This window comes from Motacilla alba, chromosome 13 (assembly GCF_015832195.1).
Source record: "Motacilla alba alba isolate MOTALB_02 chromosome 13, Motacilla_alba_V1.0_pri, whole genome shotgun sequence".
In the NCBI taxonomy this organism is placed as follows: domain Eukaryota; kingdom Metazoa; phylum Chordata; class Aves; order Passeriformes; family Motacillidae; genus Motacilla; species Motacilla alba.
In genome coordinates this window covers 17001749-17021673 of record NC_052028.1, presented here as the reverse complement: position 1 = coordinate 17021673, position 19925 = coordinate 17001749, and the positions used below count along the sequence as shown (strand labels likewise).

Sequence of the window (19925 nt, the reverse complement as noted above, 5' to 3'; positions counted from 1 at the left end):
GGCGGCGGGACGGGCCCGCAGCGCTGAGCGAGCAGCACTCTCAGTGCCCTCAGCCCGGCCCGGGCGGCGTCACCCCGCTGCCGGCAGCGGGACAGGCCCGAATCGTTGAGCGAGCAGAGCCCTCAGCGCCCTCAGCCCGGCCCGCATCGTTGAGCGAGCAGAGCCCTCAGCGCCCTCAGCCCGGCCCGCATCGTTGAGCGAGCAGAGCCCTCAGCGCCCTCAGCCCGGCCCGCATCGTTGAGCGAGCAGTGCCCTCAGCGCGGCCCGGGCGGTGCGGCACCGCTGCCGGTGGCGGGACGGGCCCGCATCGTTGAGCGAGCAGCGCTCTCAGTGCCCTCAGCCGTGCCCGGGCGGTGCCGCCCCGCTGCTGGCGGCGGGGCGGGCCCGCATCGTTGAGCGAGCAGCGCTCTCAGTGCCCTCAGCCCTGCCCGGGCGGTGCCGCCCCGCTGCTGGCGGCGGGACGGGCCCGCATCGTTGAGCGAGCAGCGCTCTCAGTGCCCTCAGCCCTGCCCGGGCGGTGCCGCCCCGCTGCTGGCGGCGGCTGGCGGGGCTGGCGGCGGGGCGGGCCCGCAGCGCGGCTGGCGGAAGCGGCGCGCAGGAAGCGGCGGCGCTGGCGGAAGGGGCCGCGCAGGAAGCGGGGCCGGGGCTGCCCCGCGGCCACAACCGGGGCGAGGGCGGCGCGGGGAGCCAGGGCAGGTGAGGGCGGCGAGCGCCAGGGGAGCGCAGCGAGCGCCAGGGGACGGGGACGCGGCCGGCGGGGCGGCGGGGCGGGGAGCCGGAGGCTGCCGCCGCCTCCCGGCCCCGCGGCTCGGGCCGGCCCCCGCTGTCACAGGCCCCGAGGGCCCCCCCGGGAGTGAACGGCGGTGACGGGGCTGCGGGGAAACCTGTTTTTCCTTGGCTTATCTCTTAAATCGCCGCGTCCTGGCGTTTCCCCCGCTCCCGGAGCGCCTCTCCGTAGCGGCGCTTGCCAGGCCGGCCCTGGCTGCTGTCGCCGCGGTTTTCCTCGTCTTTCGCTGCTGCGGAGTCTCCCCGTGGTTCTTTAGGCTTTCTAAGGTCCGTGGTGTGGTTACTCATCGGGAACAGAGCACGTCGAGCTGTTGTTTCGTGCGACGTTCATTGTTGGGAATAAATGGAGGTGGGGGCCGCAGAATCCCGTTTGCTTCGTGGCATATAGAAAGCTCTTCCTGCAGAGGAGATTTGTCTTTTATTTTTAAACGGGGTCAGCTCGCTGATGTAGAATGGGCTGTTAAAGCTGTGCTCATTAGCTCAGAATAACCCCAGGAGGAGCTTTTATTGTGCAGAAACTGCAGACTCATGGAGACAAATCCTTCTTTCCCCCCTTCATGGCAGGGGCGGGTTGTGCTGCTGTCATTTGTGTCTTACAGGATTTTTCCTGCTTTGGTTGTTAATATTTTCATTTCTCTTGCCTTTTGCCCCAGTGCTTTTGCTGTTCTCTTTCCTGCTGGATTGTTCCCAGCACATGGCTGTGCCAGCCTGGAAGGTTTTAGGTCGTGTTGCAATCCTCTGTTCAAATTGAGTTATCCCAGGTGACTGGGGATTGATGTTTTCCTCGGGATTCAGTCTATAAATAGTTAATTTTGGGCTTTGGGAGGTTGGTCACCCCAAACTGAGCCCTTCCAGCCTGCCCCGAAAAGAACAAACACAGGGCCTTCACTCCTGGCTGGAGAATTCCCCCAATCCAGAGGAGCAGAGATCCATTCAAACAACAAATCCAAGTGGGATTTATAGTTTGAATATCCCCCTTTAAAATAAAGTAATAGCAACATGCAGTTAGTAACTTAAAATGCACCCAAAATGTGTGGCACCACGTGTTTTGCAGTAATTAGATCACAGCAAAACTGTCAGTATTTCAATTTCGGCATCACAGGGAGGCTGCAACGAGGCCTTGCTGAAAGCTTGTCCAAAATCTGCCTTTTTTACCAGTTTTTTATCCTCAATCCCACTGAGTTTTGGCATCCAACCTGTTAAACTCAGGTTCAGTGATGCTTTGCCCTCCTCATTCTTGCTCTTGTGTTAGAATAAAATAAATCTTCGCCAGACACAGTCGTGAAAGGCTCTCTCAGCATCTGCAGAAGGTGATTTTCTGCTTGCAGTGAGCTCATCTTTGCTTTAGTTGCTGATTTGTTGCTTCCGTGGTAATTGGGGGTGTTTTTCCGTGAGGCATTGGGGTCCCAGAGCCTGTGAGTGCTGCAGAGGGGAGGCCAGAGCTCAGGAAGGAGCAGAGGATCCTGCGCGCTGCTTCCAGTGACCCCCAGTTTTTCTGTGCCTTTCGTCTGTAACTCAGTCTGTAACTGAATATTTTTCTTGCTGTTCTCGCCTCCAAGAGGAGCTGCTTTGAGGGCTTTTAATGGGGCATTTTTTTGGGAGGATGATCAGCAAGGAGCCCATTTTTTCCAAAAAGAAGAATAAATCATTTTTTCTGCTGGACAGACTTTGGACTTTTATTTTGCACTGGCACGTTGGTGCTGAGCTGGTGATCCCTGCACAGCTTCCCTGTGACTGCCTTGATCTCAGGGTGGGCACTCTGAAGGTTTTTTATTCATAAAAAGAGCTGATCCCTGGTTAAAGCTGTGGTGACATTTCTTCATCACTCCCTCAGCTGGGAGGCTTTGTCCGAGAATCCTCAGGTTTTGTCTGAGCCCTTACGGTGTCTAATCAAACCTCAGCTTGCTTTTTGCATCTTCAGTGCTGTTCCCTCTCTGCTGTGTCCCTCTGTGTCCCAGGTGCCTGCATTTCATGACTCTGTGCCCGTTTCCTCCCGCAGAGCTCGCAGCAGAGATGGGGCCCCGGCGGAAAACCGTGAAAGCAGCGAGCAGGGAAGGGGCAGAGTCTACCAAAGCTGAGGAGCCAAAAGATTACATGAACCAACTCTCTCATGAAGTGCTTTGCCACATCTTTAGGTGAGCAGCCCGGCAGAAATCAGTTCAGTGCTTCTTATTTTAGAGATCTTTATTTTTTCTCCGACTTCACCTGTTTGTGACACAGTGAACAGTGGATGTACCACGGGTGGAGTGGCGGATAAAAGGGGATGACAAATGTTTGTTTCAGTCTCCAAAAGTCATTTGGTTACTGAAAATGAATTTATGTGAGTGTCATGAATGTTAGAATGAAGAGGAGATAAATAAGTGATTTAATTCTGTTATAAATACTGATTTTAGAGCAGAAATACACTTTGGGTAGGGCACAGTTGAGGTAATTGTTTGGGAATTGAAGGGATCAGGGATGAGGATGTGACCTCCCCTGAAACACAAAGTCCTTCTATTGGATGTTCACTCAGACCTGTTATCCAAAACATAATGCCTCACCCATAAGTTCTTGGAAAACAGCGGCTCTCCAAAATACTTGGAAATTGAGCTTGCAGTACGTGCTAGAAGAAGAAAGTAACTTAATCAAACCTGTTGAGGGAAATGGCTTGGTCAGCAGGGTTTGGGTTGGTTTGCATTAACTTTAAGGAAGAAATTCCTCCCTGTGAGGGTGGGCAGCTCTGGCACAGGGTGCCCAGAGCAGCTGTGGCTGCCCTGGATCCCTGGCAGTGCCCAAGGCCAGGCTGGATGGGCTTTAAGGTCCCTTCCAGCCCAAACATTCTGTGATTCTGTGAACCAGAGAACCAAATTACCTGTGCATGGAGTACTCCGTTGGTGTGAGTGTTCCACACTCAGTGTCAGGAGCTGCTGAGTCACTGCTGAGCAGAACTCCGACTGACCTGCGGGCAGTCCCGTGTGAGCAGCCCCGCTGCCCTGTGAGAGTGCCCCTGTGCTGCAGCCGGGCTGAGCCTGGGGCCAGCTGGAGGCTGCAGCAGGGGCTGTTGTGCTGTCCCCAGGTACCTGCCCTTGCAGGACATCATGTGCATGGAGTGCCTGTCCCGGAAGCTGAAGGAGGCGGTGACGCTGTACCTGCGCGTGGTCAAGGTGGTGGATCTGTGTGCGGGGCGTTGGTGGGAGTACATGCCCACAGGTGAGCTGCTCCCTGCCCTCTCCTCTGCTCAATAAACCTGGCCTTGCCGGATCTTCCCTTCCTGTGCCTGCCTGCCTTGGGGGATGGCTTGCCAAGTCTGTCTGCACACAAATACAAATTTGGCGTGTTGCTGTATTAGGTCATAGGTTGGACTTGATGATCTCAAAGGTCTTTTCCGAGCCAGTTCGTTCTGTGACTGGGAGTGCTCTGTAGGCACCTGTCAATACAATCTGTGTTTGTCTGACTGTTGGAAGGGAGTTTATCCAGGGGTTATTGCCATGAAGAGGCTGTTTGCATGCAGACAGCAAAAAATAGAGTGGAGTGAGAGAGCAACTCATCTGCCAGCACTTAGCAATGTAAGGATGAGTTTTGATGTCACACCTCGAGTCACCTGCAGATCAATAGATAAATTTGTCAGTCTGGGTGAACCCTGTGAGTACCAGGATTTCTGTTGGGTTTAAATTGCACTGCTGAGATTTGGTGGGGGACACAGCTAAAATGAGGGAATTCTGAAAGTGAAAGGATTTAGAAATTGACTGTGGCTGGTATTAAGCAGGTGTTTAGACCTAACCTAAAATTGGTGTAAATACAAATAACTTAGCCAGTTAAAATCCTTTTTATATGCTGTCTTTCACTAGAGTAAAATAAACCTTTGCTTTAAGAAACCATCCAGTTTCTGTGAGAAGTGTGAGTTGTGGTGAATAGTGAACTGAAATAAGGGATCCAGGTGGGATTTTTTTGACCCATGGAGTTGACAAATGGAATTCCAGGAAAAATAGACCCACAAAGCTTCATGTGAGGAGGGAGAGAGCACAGTGAACCCTCCTCTGAAGGAAACCTGTAGCAAACCTGCAAAATTCAAGGCAGGGGAGTATTTAGGTCATGGTTTCTAAAATGTGGAAGTAAAAGCAAAGCTATTGCTTCACCAAGTGCATCTTTTCAACATCGCAGAACTTGTACTGCCACATAAAGAGAGAAGTGTGTTTGGCTTTCCCTTCAGAGCCGAGTGTCTGCTGCCACACCAATACCAAATGTGTTGTTGTTGTCTTAGGTTTCACTGATTCCAGCTTCCTAACGCTGCTGAGGAAGATGCCAGACATTGAACAACTTTATGGTCTTCATCCCAGGTATCTGGAAAGGCGCCGAGTCCGTGGCCACGAAGCTTTCAGCATTCCTGGAGTTTTAGAGGCTTTGCAGGCCTGTCCAAATTTGCTGGTGAGTGGCTGGACTTGGGAGAGAACCTCCTTCAGCACTGTTAAAAATTGTGACAGGGACTTGGTGCTTCCAGGGCTTTGGTTTTTAGGCCTGGCTGCACAGGGAGGAGTTAATTGTGACCCTGTTTGCTGATGACAGCTATTTTTAGTTGCACCGCTGGGAATCCCAGGTGCTCTTAAGCCCAGCAAGGAATTAAAGCTCTGATCCCTCTGCTTTTAAACAGACAAGTCTTGCTAGAAATGAAAAGTGAAATAACGTTGCATTCTGTAGTTTACATGGTTAAGAGGATGTTGTTGTTGAACTGGTGTTAGAGCATTTGCTTTGCTTCCTTTTATCCAGGGTGTTGAGACCTCTCATTTAGAGCTGGTGGAAGCTATTTGGACATACATGCCCCAAGTCCACATTTTAGGGAAGTTTCGTAATCGTAATGGTGCTTTTCCAATTCCTCCTGAGAACAAGCTGAAAATTCCTATAGGAGCTAAAATTCAGACTTTGCACTTAGTAGGTGAGTGTGGTCGTGGTGAAATAGTTGGCTTCAACACAGGTGGATTTAAAGGCTTTGAAACTCTGCAGATTTGTAATTCTTTGGAGGAGAGGGAGTTTGGGCTGTGGCATCTTGGAGATCTTAGTTGGATATTTGATAGCAGGTGCAGAGGGCAAGTTCTAAAGAATTATTGACGAACCAAGGTGAAGAACTTGTGTTTCAAGTGTTCACAGCTTTTCTCACTTGCCACAAAGCACAGAAAAGCTTCCTTTTGAAAGCCAGGAATTTGTCATGCAGAGGATTAGTTTAAAGCTTGTTTAAAATGTTTGTTTGTTTTGTTTATGTATTATTAGGGGTGAATGTCCCTGAGATTCCTTGTATCCCAATGCTGAGGCACCTTTATTTGAAGTGGGTGAGACTCACCAAACCACAGCCTTTTAAAGATTTCCTTTGTATCAGCTTGCGTGCTTTTGTCATGAGGAACTGTGCTGGTAAGAGGGATTCTTCCTGTCTGAAGGGGATGGTAGAGCATGGAGGAAATCTGGTTCTGTTAAAGTCTTGGAATTCCGCATTCTGAGAGCAGCCCTTGTTTGATTTGTGGTGTTGGACAGAAATCTCTCCCTGTCCTGTCCCTTACTTGCTGCTGTGTGGTTCTGTTGACTTCCTGCTCTAGAGGGATTTGTGTGGATGTGTTTTAGTTCTTCCGTGGGATAATTCAGGGAGAAGTGAACAATCTGCTCTGTTTTTCTGGCCTTGTTGTGTGCAGGACCCACAAACTCTCTGAAGTATGTTCCCCTGGTGACAGGCCTGGCTTCTGCCAGGAATCTGGAGCACTTGGAGCTGGTCCGTGTTCCGTTTCTTGGAGGACTTATCCAGCACGTGGTAGAAGACAGCTGGAGATCCGGTGGGAAACTCCTACTCCCTCATACCTAAATGAAAATAAATTAATTAATTAAAGCTTCAGCAAATTCTGGGGGCTTTTTGTCTGTAGCATATTCTTTTTTGAGTGTTTGGAGCTATGGCCACAGTGCTAAACAAGCTCTGTGTTGAGTGTAATTTTGATATTCTAATTGCAGTTAACTCTTAACGAGCTACTTTTGTTGATGAGCATAACCAGAATTGGAGGAGCTGGGTGCAAATATTTGTTTTCTTGATTTGCTGAAAAAGATTAAGACAACATTGGTGAAAATGTGTAGGGCTGAGGGCTGTGACGTGAGGCTGAAGAGTAAGAAGGCTGTTCTTTATTTGCCAGGTGGTTTTAGGAATTTGCACACTATAGTTCTGGGAGCTTGCAAGAATGCACTTGAAGTGGATCTTGGCTACCTCATCATAACTGCTGCACGAAGGTACCTCCCTTCAGATCTCTCTTGGCTTCCCCTTTTTCAAAACAAATGTCTTAGAGATGACATCCAAGAGCCAGAACAGCCATCAGAGTTTCAGGAATACACATACAAACTTAGCATAACGAGAGCGTTCTGTGATTAAAATAACTGCAAATACCCTCTGAGTCCTGCCAGATTCTCTGTGTTATTAGATCAGGCACCTTCTGGAGTGTTTTCTGTGTTGCGGCCTGAATTTTGATAGGAGCAATTCTGAATTCCCTGCAGGTTGCACGAAGTGCGGATCCAGCCTTCCTTGACCAAAGATGGTGTTTTTTCTGCTTTGAAGATGGCTGAACTGGAATTCCCACAGTTTGAAACTCTTCACCTAGGCTACGTTGATGAGTTTTTACTACAGTGTATGACACTTTTTATATCCATAAAACCCACAAGGATTACAGAAATTGCTGTGTTTTCCATCACGTTCTCAGTGATTAATAAGAATATTAATGTTGCATGTATTGAGGCTGTTGATCTCCTACAGCCAGATCTGGTTTTCCTCACTCCCTGAGACTGGGAAAGCTGAGCTTTGTTAAAGGAATGATCTGATCAGTAAGGAGTTAGAAAGTGCTGCTAGAAAAGGCAGATTTACTGCTGTGTCTGCTCCTCTCTTTTATAGGTAAAATGACGAGTACGGACTTGGTGAGGTACGGCTTGGCTGATGTGGTTGAAAACCCAGGAATTATTACAGATATTGGTATGAAAGCTGTAAATGAAGTTTTTTCTTTCATCAAGTATCTGGTCATTTACAACTGCCCACATCTACATAACCCAAATAATTGGATCACAGGTATTGCACACCTTTGAAATTTCAGAGCTATTCTATGAATTTCTGTGCTAAACCAGAATTTCTCTGCTCTAGTACTGCTTGTTCTGTTGTTAGTAAGTACAGTAGATGATGCTTGCTTTGGGGCCATGGTGGTGCTGGGAACAGGATGGAGATCCAGAGGCTGCTGCTGTCAGCTCTGAAAAGGGGGGGATGAACAAGCAGTGAAGTGGGAATCCCTCAGGAAAGGCCTCTCTTGTGTTCCCAGACCACTCGAGGTGGACGCGCCTGGTTGACCTGACCCTGGTGAGGTGCCATGCCATCAAGCTGGACTCTTTCAGTCAGTTCATCGAGTTACTGCCAAGCTTGGAGTTCATTTCTCTGGACCAGATGTTCAGAGAGCCTCCAAAGGTAAATTCCAGAGAATGCTTTGGCTTTTTCTCCTTGCCAGAGTTTTCACTTGTTTCCATTTCATTGGCACACCAGTGTGCTCCAGCTGCTGTGCATTCCTCTCAAAGCTGTCATTAATTGGAGGGATTGGTGAAAAATGACTTTGGTTTGCAGTTGCTTTTAGCTTGATATGCTGGGGAGAGTGGAGCTGCTTCTGCAAATGGGAGCAGTGGCAGGGAATGAACGTGTGACCAGAAAATAAAACTCATTGATTCTATGGAAAGTAAAACTCACTGATTCTCTCAAGGTCCCTGCTGATATTTCACTGTGCTGCTGCTTTTTGTATTGTTTTTTGCCTCTTAGACCTCTTTACAACAGCAAGAGGTTTTTATGATTTTTTGCTGGGTGAAATGGGGATAGTGTTTCCCTTTTGAAGTGCTTTCAGAGCTCAGGAATTTTATTTCTTCATGTTGTCCCTTCCCACACTGTAACACAAATCCTTGGTAAGCTGCTGGCAGGCAATGGGAAGTGTAAAACTGCTTCCTTTGGCCACTGATGGTGCCTCGTGTGCTGGGAAGGCTCTGGTCTGCTGTTTGTATTCATGTCACCATCCCACAGCCAATTAATAGATGAACACAATTAATAGATTCAAATGAAGTGCTTTGAGACTTTCCCTTTCATTAGGAGTTGAACAGTGACAAATTCCTAGACAGTTGCAGCAGAGTGGTTTTCCTGTTGCCTTTAGGGGATGTTGAGCTAACAGCTCTGCGTTTTCAAATCTGAATTTCTGCTCTTTGTTTCCAGGGCTGTGCTCGTGTGGGCCTAAGTGCAGGCACAGGAATTGGGGTCTCCTCTGCCCTGGTGAGCAATCAGAACTCCAACAATGACAATGACAACAACAACAACCACCAGAACAACAACAACAACAACCCCAACATGCACCACAACAACCACCAGCACCCCAACGAGCAGAACGAGAACGAGCTGCGCCAGGAGGGCCCCGCTGAGGAGCAGCAGATTGGGGCTGAGGGTAACCCTGGGGGAGGTTCTGGGGGGATTTGCGGCTGAGGGGAATCCTGGGGGAGCTTCTGGGGGGATTTGCAGCTGAGAGGAATCCTGGGGGAGCTTCTGGGGGGGGATTTTATCTGCATTCCCACTCACATAGGCTCCTGGTGAAGATGGGAGTCTGCACTGAAAGCTTGTTGCTCTTTCAGCTCCTGGTGTGGAGCTTTAATCCGAGTGAACTGAGCCCCAAAAGTTAGGCTGGGCTTTGGCTACAGAGATGTAGAACAAATCTGTGAGGTACTTTTTGAAACCCAGAGGCTCACCAAAAGAATCAAGGCAGATTTTATTTATTTCCTGTGGGTGTTGGAGGGCTCAGTTTGTTCCATTTCCTGTTCCTGACCTCCTGTTGCCCTTTGCAGCCCTGAATGAGATGGAGGAGGTGGCACAGGAGGAAGGGGAGGCTGCTGGGCAGGGCCAGGACGAGCTGCCAGCTCCCAGCCAGGCTGTTGTTCCCATGGAGGTGGATGAGGAGCAAGCAGGTAACTGGGTTTGGGAAGAAATCACCTCTTGGTATCTCCCTGAGGGATTCATTTTCCACTGTCAGTCTGGTTTTGGATGTTTTGCTTCAGCAGGGAATTCTGATCTTGAATAATCATGTTAGCACAGCTTAGTTCTGTGAAGGAATTTATCCTCTGTTACAGCCCAGAGCTTTCTTTGCATGTGCAGGGAAATACCTTGACCTTAAAGCCTGATTTTTGTGCTCAGTATAATAAAAGTCAGAAGGCCTGAATGAACCTGTCCTGTTGCTCTGTTGGTGTTCATGGGCTTAGTTCTTTCACTGCAGCACTTGGGTTGTTTTTGCCTTTTCTTAAGCCACACAACTTGTTCTAGTGTTAATTTAATTTAATTTAATTTAATTTGATTAGTGACACAAGGCAGTCTTGATTTTTTTATTGCCACTTTCTGCTGGACAATATAATTTTCTACTGAATATCCCAACAACATGAAGTAACACTCCATTGTGACACTCCTCCCCTTCCAAACCAGAATGCTTTAATGCTGAAATGCAGTCTTTTGCTCTTCTCCCATTTAGATTTTAGTGAGGGACCCACAGAATGGGTGGCTAAATTGACTCCAGTTAATTCCTTACCAGTTTTTCAAGCAGTGCTAAAAGATTTTCAGTGCTTTAATCCATTCTTGGTTATTTTTTACATGAAATGCTGATATTCTCCTTCTCAGGACCGAGTGGCATTCAACCTGCTGTAAAAGCAGCTCCTATTACCATCCATGATTCAGACAGTGAGGATGAGGAGGAAAACATGGGCACTTCCAGAGCCTGCGCCTCCAACAGCATTGCACAGAGTTACTCAGATGGGGAAGAGAAGAGCAGGGATCCAGTGGAAACCAGAGAGCCTTCAGGTGTGCAACGCTCCTTCTTGAGCTCCAGTGTTTGCATGGGGTCAGGTTCACGTCCAGCTTGGTTTGGAACATAGAGTGAAGGTGGAAGGACATGTCTGAGCTCCAGTCACGGGTTGTACAGAAGCACAGACAGTGCTGCTGCACTGATCAGAGACCTGCAGCTCCTCTTTGGGATTCCCAAGGGGACAGAATTTATCAAAAGCCTGTGAGCCCACAGTGGGGATGTCAGTTCTGGTTTCAGGGGGGAAAGAATCTGTTTGGAGAGAGTTTGCATCAGCTTTTGTATTGCCAGTGTTAGGGATCTGGGGCTTGGGTAGTGTAAGGAGCTGAGAGGATTCATACAGACGTTCAGGAGGAATTCCTGCATGGAGAGGGTGCTCCGGCCTTGGCAGGAGCTGCCCAGGAAGGTTTGGATCCCCATCCCTGGAGGTGTCCAGGGAAGGACTGGAGGTGGCACTCAGTGCTCTGGGTTGGGGACAGGGTGGGGATGGAGCACAGCTTGGACTGGATGGGCTGGGAGGGCTTTTCCAGCCTCAGTGATCCTGGGATGAAGTTCTGTTTTGGTTTGTGTGGGTTTTCATTCACCTGTGAGCTGAGCCTGCTGTTGCTGCTGGCAGCACTGCCCAGACCCAGGAGGGGGAGCTGAGCTGCTGAAACGTGAACTTCAGTCCTGTCTGTTCCTGTTTGATTCCTCAGATGTATTCCTCATATTTAAGAAAACAGAAGCCTCTCTAGATTAGATAATAGAAAAAAATCCCTCCCTGTGAGGGTGGGCAGCCCTGGCACAGGGTGCCCAGAGCAGCTGTGGCTGCCCCTGGATCCCTGGCAGTGCCCAGGCCAGGCTGGATGGGGCTGGAGCACCTGGGACAGTGGGAGGTGTCCCTGCCATGGCACGGGTGGCACTGAATGGGATTTAGGTCCTTCCAATCCAAACTATTCATGTTCTTTGATTCTGTTATCAGTGTGAGTTTCACATTGCTGTGCCCGTGTGAGCAGTGAGCTGCTCTGGACAGTCTGGTAGATTTGTGTGGCAAACCCTCCAGCACCCCTCTCCAAAAATACCTGCAGGATGTTACAGAGGTGCAGCTACAGCTACAAATACTAACAATTCCCATTCCTGGGGAGATTGTCATTGGCCTCTGGGCTGCCCTGTGTTTTCAGTAGCCTTCCCAGAGGAGCACTGAGGTTTAGGGGAGGTTTCTCACTGCTCTCCCTCCCTTCACTCCCGCAGTGAGCGGCAAAGGCAAGACCCCCCTGCGGAAGAGATGCAGCACCAGCCACGGGGGCCAGGCCAAGCAGTTCCCCGTGGAGGAGAGCAGCTGTGAGAAGGGCTGCCAGGTGACCAGCGAGCAGATCAAAGCCGACATGAAAGCAGCCAGTGACATGCCCGACAGGAGCAAGAGCAAGGATTCCTACGGCGGCTGCGGCAACGCGCCGGGATCCACGGCAGCGTCCGGCTCCTGCAGCTCGGCTTCCCCCAGCCCTGACTGTGCCCAGGCAGCCCAGAGCCACTCTGCTGGCACCAGCCCAGCGGCTGGAGAGGAGTGCAGGCAGTGTGGCTGCTCTCCCTGCAGGAGGGATGGCTGCAGCGAGAGGGAGCCCGAGGAGAGCTCCGTTTGCTCCCGCTGCTGCTCCCGGGCACGGCACAGGACCGGCGGGGGGTGGGATGGGGAGAGCCCCTCCACCAGTGGGGCCTGCAGGGACGGGCCAGACTTTGCACTTAGGACGCTGCCAGACTGTGGGGCTGCGGGAGAGCCTGGCCATGACAGGACTAGTGGGAGTGCCTGTGGGGCTGGCAGCCAGGAGCAGAGCACGCAGCCCCCGGGCTGGCAGCTGGACTGCAAGGAGGAGTACCCACGGAGACCCCTGACCAGGGCCAGGAGCAGGCTGTCCCACGTGCCTCTGGTGTCAGAGCCAGGTAGGACTCGCACGCAGAGGAAGGGCTGAGTACATGCAGTGCTGCCACGAGACAGCTCTGAGCAGCTGCAGCTCCCCAGGAGCTCTGATGTGCAGCTTGTTAGTCAGGGGTTTAAACTCGAGTGGTTTGAAAGGGTCAGAGCTTGCTGGAACAGTGGTGCCATCACCAGGTTTCTCTGAAAGTGTCACTGACTTCTTCCTCTATGCAGCTCTTTCTGTGTTCTTCACAATTCTAACCAGTGTTTGCTTTACTCCATTGAAAGCAAATGCAATTTTTTGGTGCTCTGCCTGCCTGTGGAGGCTGTGATTCATTGAAACAGAAGCTGTCTCTCCATTAAAACACTCCCTGCAAAGGCAGCAGCTACACTTAGATCTGAACAAGAAGGCAAAGGTTATAACTGGTGCTTTATCAGCTAATGAAGTCATAATTACAATTGAGCCAGGCTTGTGGACCTGCATTGGGTTCTGCTTCCAAGGGTTTAAGGCAGGGTGATCAAACTTACTGAAAATTGTCCTTTTGTTAAACACCTTCGTGCTTCACGTTATTGTTTTGTTCACCTGACATAAAATAAAACCCCTGAAGGGCTGGAATGAAGGGAGAGAACAACAGATGTGAGAGGGGAACTTGCTGTTTCTTTCAAACATCCTTGGTTTCCAAAATAATCATCTTAGTGTGGCACAAGCTCATATATCCAGGATTCTTTGCTGGGAATATCTGGCAGGTAAAATGAAACTGAAAGATGAAACGTGCTGCTTACACAGCTGTGAGTGTTGGAGGTAGGGATGATTGAGGGCAAGTACCTGCCTCTGTTAACATGGAATGCTTCAAACACTTCATGTCCTGGTGTTTTTCCAGTTTATTTAATGCTCCCACGTGTTAACAAAAGCTAAATCCCCTCAGATGTTCTGCAGGTAGATGCAGCTCAGGTTTCAAGAAGAGATCTTGCTAATAAATTTAAATGTCTGGTTTCTACCTTAGGACCAGGAATTAATTGGGGATCTTTGTGCACGTATGTTTTAATAAAGAAAGCTTAGTTTTAGTAAAATAATTTCTCATTTTGCTCTGTTAGTGACAGAAAATTAATTCTAGGGCATTTTTTTCCTCTTTCTGTTGGAAGTAATGCTTGTGATTTCTTTTCAAAGAGTCATCTGTTAAATCAAGCAGGAATTTGAGTTCCCTGGTGGAGCTTGGGAGCATTGAAGGATTTTATACCTGGGCATCCTTTGCAATATTAGGAAGAACTTAGTGACAGTTACAAAGAACAGATTTTCCAGAAGTTTGAGATAATTTCTACTATTTAAACATTAAGGCTATTTTGGGTGTTGTATTTGTCAAGGACGTTCTGTTTCCTGCAGAGATTCAAGTGTAACCTAACCATGAATCTTTTCTTTTCCTGGCTCCGCATCTTTCTGTGGTGTAGGTTCAGCATTCCTGGGTTTTCACCTGTAAAGTTATTTATTGGGAATAATTCTGAGCACCAAGCTGACAGTGGGGTTTGAGCAAGCAGAGATTTGTTCTGAAGCCAGGCAGGTGTTTGGATTTACCTGTGTGGGAGGATTGTCATGGGCTGTTCTCAGCTGTCCTGGCGTGGAGCAGAGCAAAGATTTTTGCCATGTTTTTGTTTCCAGAAGTAGCAAAGCCAAAGCCACGGCAAACCACCAAGAGGAAAAGGACAGCTGACAAATCCACCAGCACCAGTGACCCTGTGATTGAGGATGATCATGTTCAGGTCAGGGCTTTTCCTTCACCCCTGCAGCTTGATCACCGTAAACCCCTGTTGGGAGCTGAAGCTGTGTTATATTAATTCATACCCTCCTGTATCTCATAAAATTCAGTTTATTTTTCTTTCATTTTTACCCTTTCATACTTTTTTTTTTTCTTTTTCCCCAGGTACTGACTTTGAAATCCAAAAACCTTGTAGGAATCACATTGACCAACTGTGGAATAACAGATTTGGTGCTGAAAGACTGCCCCAAAATGATGTTCATCCATGGTATGTGGTTCATGTCAGGGCTGCCTCCTCCCCCTGGCATTACTGGAAATTCCAGAAAGAATTCAAGTCAGGCCACTGCTCATTTTGTATTCATCAGCTGCATTTGCTGATGAATTAGAACTCCAAATATTGCTGCTTCCCACTCTGAATGGCTCTTATAACAGCTTTAATAAAGATTAATATCTGAAAATCAACAGCTGAAATGATCTGACAATTAGGGAGATGAGATGTTTATTGAAGAATGGTAATACAGTAATTAGAAGTTGATGAAATGAGTTTGAGTACCTTGTTTTTCTCTCATTTCTTCATTCTCCCGTAGGTTCTTCAGCTGACAGGATGATACTTTTGCTCCTTGACATGATAAAAATCTGTTTTCAGTGCTGGCACTTAGGTTGCATTAGTTTCACGTGCCAGGGTGTGACTGCTCCTGGATTGGGTCATTTATTGTTTTCTGCAGCATCCAAATGAAGACTTTTTCTTCTGACAACAGATCTGTCTGCTTAGCAGAAATAAAGGAATTATTTCTTTATTGCAGGATACTTAGAACGCACATTTATTTTGAAGGAAATTTGGATTACATGAGCAGTGTTGCTAGGAAGGAAACAATTTTATTTTCCATTTTGCGGCTTCCCAATCCTCCGTGTTTGAGCTGATTTTGGAAGTTGTGGCAGTCCTCAGACCATTTCAGTGAAAGGAAACAGAGGGAGGAAAAGGTTATTAGAGGAAATTTGACATGTCCTTTTAAAAGGCCACTTCTGGCAGGGTCACAGCAGAAAAGTTTGATGATAATATGGAGAGAATGAAGAGCTGGGCTATATCTGATATACTTATGTCATCTTTTGGAACTTACATTGCTTGTTTGCCTTCTTTTGAGCCTGCCAGCCTGGGGAGTCTCTGCCAGGAGGCTCCTGAGGTGTTCTATTTCCTTTTCCAGCTACCAGGTGCCGTGTGCTGAAGCACCTGAAGGTGGAAAATGCCCCCGTAGTGAATCGCTTTGACTACGCCCAGTGCAAGAAGCTGAACATGGATCAGGTGCTGGATCAGATCCTCAGGATGCCCCCGGAGAGGAACAGGATCATCTACCTTCGTCCCATGCAGCAGGTACAGAGGCAGCCTGGCCTCCCCTCAGCTCTGCCTGGGCTGTGCAGCTGGGGCAGGGAATGCTGCAGCACAACTCAGGTTTGGTTGTTCACACCCAGCAGGGCTCCTATTGCAGAACCTGCTGCTTGGAGTTTAAGATGCTCTGCCAGATTAAATATTGAAATTCACTATCTCCAGTGTTCATTGCATTAGGGGATATTGGAAACTGCACTCTTAAAGGTGCAGAGCTTCATGTCCAGCATAAACAGAGCAGGTGACTGGGGATGCCAGCATCACAAAGTCACCCTAGACACATGCACTGGCTTCATTTCAAACTGAGTAACTCAGACTGTGAGAGCCTGGGTGCTCCTTGTAGCTGTGTGTGAGCAGAGCATGGCACAGGGATCTGAAATCCTTGACCCATGGCCTGTTAGACTGAGGAACAGCAGAGTTTGGGATTCTGAAAGTTCCATCCCCTCCTGATGCTGGAGTGCTGCAGGACACTGGTGGGACTGGGAGCCACCCTCTCCTTCCTTGGGCTATAGGAGCTGGAAACAGGGACATTTAGGGAGTTGTTTAAATCGTCTGATGAGGATTTATGAGGGCTTCATTTAAGATCTGGAAGGTTGGGAATGTTTGATTTTATTCCTCTGTGGTGCTGCTCCTCTCCTGCTTTCCTGTCTTGGTTTGCCAGCGGGGGAAGGTTGATTGTACATGAAATCCATAACATCAGCTTTGCTTTGAAACCACATCTCTTAAAGGACAGTGGTAAAATATTAGATGGTAATAAAACCCCAAATCACTGATCCCCTCCTTGTAACGAAAATTCTGAGGGAAAAAATGGTTTTAGACCATTCTGTAATTTTATGGAGTTTATTTCCACATTGGAGTTGGGAAAGACCTCAGAAATTAGACATTTCCCATCCAATTCCAGTATTCAAGAGGATAAACTGTCAGAGCTGCCCTGGGAGGCTTCACTCTCCTCAGTCCTGTATTTATTTGTGCTGTTAAAATTCTCTCTCATCACTGCGTTTCCTGGGGATTTGGTCAATATCTGTTTGCTGTTGACTCTGCAGCTCCATGGCAGTGTTTGTGGTGCTCACAAGTCTTTGTCCCCAGGTGGACACGCTGACTCTGGAGCAGAAGATCTTCAGTGGCCCCTACCCCTACCACATCTGCATCATCCACGAGTTCAGCAACCCGCCCAACGTCCGCAACAAGGTGCGGGTGAGGAGCTGGATGGACACCATAGCCAACATCAACCAGTGAGTACTGCCAGGGAGCCCTGACCTTCCCCAGGGAGCCCTGACCTTCCCCAGGGAGCCCTGGGACACCATGGCCAACATCCACCAGTGAGTACTGCCCTCAGCCAGGGAGCCCTGACCTTCCCCAGGGAGCCCTGACCTTCCCCAGGGAGCCCTGGGACACCATATCCAACATCCACCAGTGAGTACTGCCCTCAGCCAGGGAGCCCTGACCTTCCCCAGGGAGCCCTGGGACACCATATCCAACATCCACCAGTGAGTACTGTCCTCCCCCAGGCAGCCCTGGCCCTCCCCAGGCAGCCCTGGCCCTCCCCAGGGAGCATTTTCCCTCCAGGGGCTCTGCCAAGGTATCCTGTAGCCGCTGCAGCTCCAGACTTGCTCTCTTCTGTCACCCAAATTAAAAAATAACCCTTTGGTTACTACTGGAGGTTGGATTCTGGGTGGTGCAGTGTAAATCCAGTGTCAAGATGCATTTAATATAAAGCAGACTGTAAACCCATGTGGAAAATCCTATAAATTCCCCAATAACCTCACATTCATCCAGCAATAATGCAGTTGTACATTGAAGTTGTTGGAATAGTTGGGAAATGTCTTCAAAGCAGAAAACAAATCATTTTTAAAAGAGTGATTTGCTTTAAGAAACAGTGTTGGTTCTGTGGAAGGTGATGTTCAGTCAGTATCAGCTCCTGAGAATTCCCAGCAGCAGGAATTGAGCCAGTGGATCCCATCCAGCAGTTGTGAGCTGTCCCTGTTGGCTGTGCTTGCTCTCCAGAGTGAAGGGATGGAGGCTGGCTTGGTGTGAGGGTCTTGGGGCAGTTTTTCCATGGGTTCAGGCTCGTTGGAGGGAAGGTTGTGTATTACTGTTTCTCCTTTGCTTTTTGTCCCTCCCACCTCCCCTTTCCTGGCTGACCTCTCCCTCCTTCTCCCCAGAGAGCTGATTAAATACGAGTTCTTCCCTGAGGCCACCAGGACTGAGGAGGACCTGAAGAAATACCCCAAGTACCCCTGGGGCAGAGACATCTACACCCTGGAAGGTGAGAGCTGTGGGGAGCTCAGGGCTCCTGCTCAGCCCCTTCTGAGCTTTGCACCATCCCCAGGGACGTGGAGAGTATTCCTTGTGAGGGAAGTGGGGGTGCAGCTCAGGGGGGAGTAAAGTGAGGAGCTGCTTTGTGCTGATCAGGATTTGGGGGCTGCTGGTGCTGCAGGGGTGGTGTTTTCCTCTTGGCTCCTCTGCTGTCCCTCTCCAGGCATTGTGGATGGTGCTCCTTACTCCATGATCACTGACTTCCCCTGGCTGAGGTCCCTGAGGACAGCAGAGCCCAACAGCTACGCCAGATACGACTTTGAGGACGATGAGAGGAGTGAGTAACCTGCTCGGGTTCTTCACAGAACTGCTTCTTTGGCAGTGCCTCCCTTTCCTGCTCAGTTTCCTGCTCCTTCGGCTGGTGTTGGTAGATCTGTTGTTAAGGTGGGCTGGAGAGAAGTGAGAAAACTCAAAGAAATTTGATGTAAAAGTTAAAAACTGGACTTGGAAACCCTGGCACGGCGAGGGTGTGGGTTAGAATTTATTGAAGATGTGGCTCTTTCTGTTGAGGAGCTTGTTTAAGATATGATGGTAGGCAGGGCTGCGGCTCAGTTAAAAACCTTGCTTGCTAGCAGAGCAAAATAATGTTCTTCCATGACTTAATTAGGAGAGTCCTGGTTAAAAATACCTGTACCTTCATTAGAGGTATTTTTAATTGATCCTAGTTTGGCTATTCTTACCCAGCTCCACTTTAGGAATCTCAAGAGGATGAGGAAGAGATTTTTTTTTCCTATACCTTTCTCTGGTTTTATTTTTTAATTTCTTTTTAAAATTGTATTTTGGACTGATGTAATTTAATTTTATTTTAGCTTGGCCTGATGCCTGTAGTTCAGTATGAGGTCTGAATTACCAAAGAACTGATTAGTATTTAAGAGTCAGGATGTTGAAAGAGTCATGGTGTTAAAGCCATGAAAACTCAGGAGCGGGCTGCTGCTTTATTTGCAATTTCTAACAGTTGCTGTTGTTTATAAAACATTTAAGTAATGGATAACCTGGAATTGTGTCAGAGAAGCCCCAGGGAGAGGCTTTCTGATGCTCTGGGGTTCGCTGCACTCCCAGACACGTGGACACGGGGACTGGAGCTGTGGAAAGCTCTGAGGAAGGCAGGAGAGAAAAGCTGGGGGAGGCTTTTCCTCTTCCTCTCGTACCGAGTGTGAACGCACCACCAGCCCGGCTGGGGAATACTTTTGGGAGAAACATCTCCTTTTCCTTGCTGTCTCTGCCCAGCCACCATCTACGCCCCGAGGAGGAAGGGGCAGCTCTCAGCTGACATCTGCATGGAGACCATCGGCGAGGAGATCTCGGAGCTGCGCCAGGTCAGGAAGGGCGTGTTCCAGAGGGTCGTGGCCATCTTCATCCACTACTGCGACGTCAACGGGGAGCCCGTGGAGGATGACTACATCTGAGGGGTGTCCCCAGCCTGCCCTCCCTCCCCCTGGCACTGCTGGCCAAGAAAAAGCAGGATTTTTTTTTTCCCAAATGCAAAGCATTTCCCCACCGAGGCGCCCTCGGCTCTCCCCGTGGCCAGGAGGATGTAGTTAAATGTAAAATGGAAAGTACAAATTGTATACTAAGAGTTGTACATAGAGGAAACAAACAAAAAAAACCCCGACCTTCCTAATACTGAGACTTTATTTCATATGTTTATACAATTTAATTTAAGTTCCATTTTAATGAAGGCCAATAATTAGGAAAGGGGAAGAAGATTTGAACTTTTCAACCCATACAATTCATAGCAGTATTTTTTTTCCTTGTAAACAACAATTCCATTTGCTGTGTTCAAAAGAGTCATCAGAGTCTCTTTTAATCTGTGCCTTTTTCTTGAGCATTTAAGAGTCCAGTCTGAGTAAACCTGTTGAGCACAATCTCGGTGTCTTGTGTGCATTTTTGGAAGGGTCAGAATATTCTCCAGCTGTTGCAAAAAAAGGCCAGAAGCAGGAAAAAAAGAAAAG

The 19925-nt window shown here is 48.8% G+C and overlaps 1 protein-coding gene across 2 annotated transcripts; it reads left to right on the top strand.

The window, feature by feature from the left end:
* Positions 1-574: 574 nt before the first annotated feature.
* FBXO38 (F-box protein 38) lies at positions 575-19838 on the top strand. Of its 2 annotated transcripts, none has more exons than XM_038150184.1 (22): positions 575-696; positions 2786-2921; positions 3842-3975; positions 5027-5190; positions 5530-5695; positions 6028-6165; positions 6441-6578; positions 6927-7020; positions 7282-7412; positions 7673-7843; positions 8088-8230; positions 9014-9239; positions 9634-9753; positions 10454-10633; positions 11865-12551; positions 14180-14280; positions 14442-14544; positions 15479-15645; positions 16744-16889; positions 17820-17923; positions 18137-18250; positions 19201-19838. In XM_038150184.1, exons 2-22 carry the CDS (start codon positions 2800-2802, stop codon positions 19377-19379), a joined length of 3528 nt encoding a protein of 1175 aa, XP_038006112.1. In that variant the 5' UTR covers positions 575-696; positions 2786-2799; the 3' UTR covers positions 19380-19838. The 2 variants fall into 2 exon arrangements, with proteins under 2 accessions (XP_038006112.1, XP_038006114.1); XM_038150186.1 differs by lacking the exon at positions 575-696 and adding an exon at positions 750-1135.
* Positions 19839-19925: the final 87 nt, after the last annotated feature.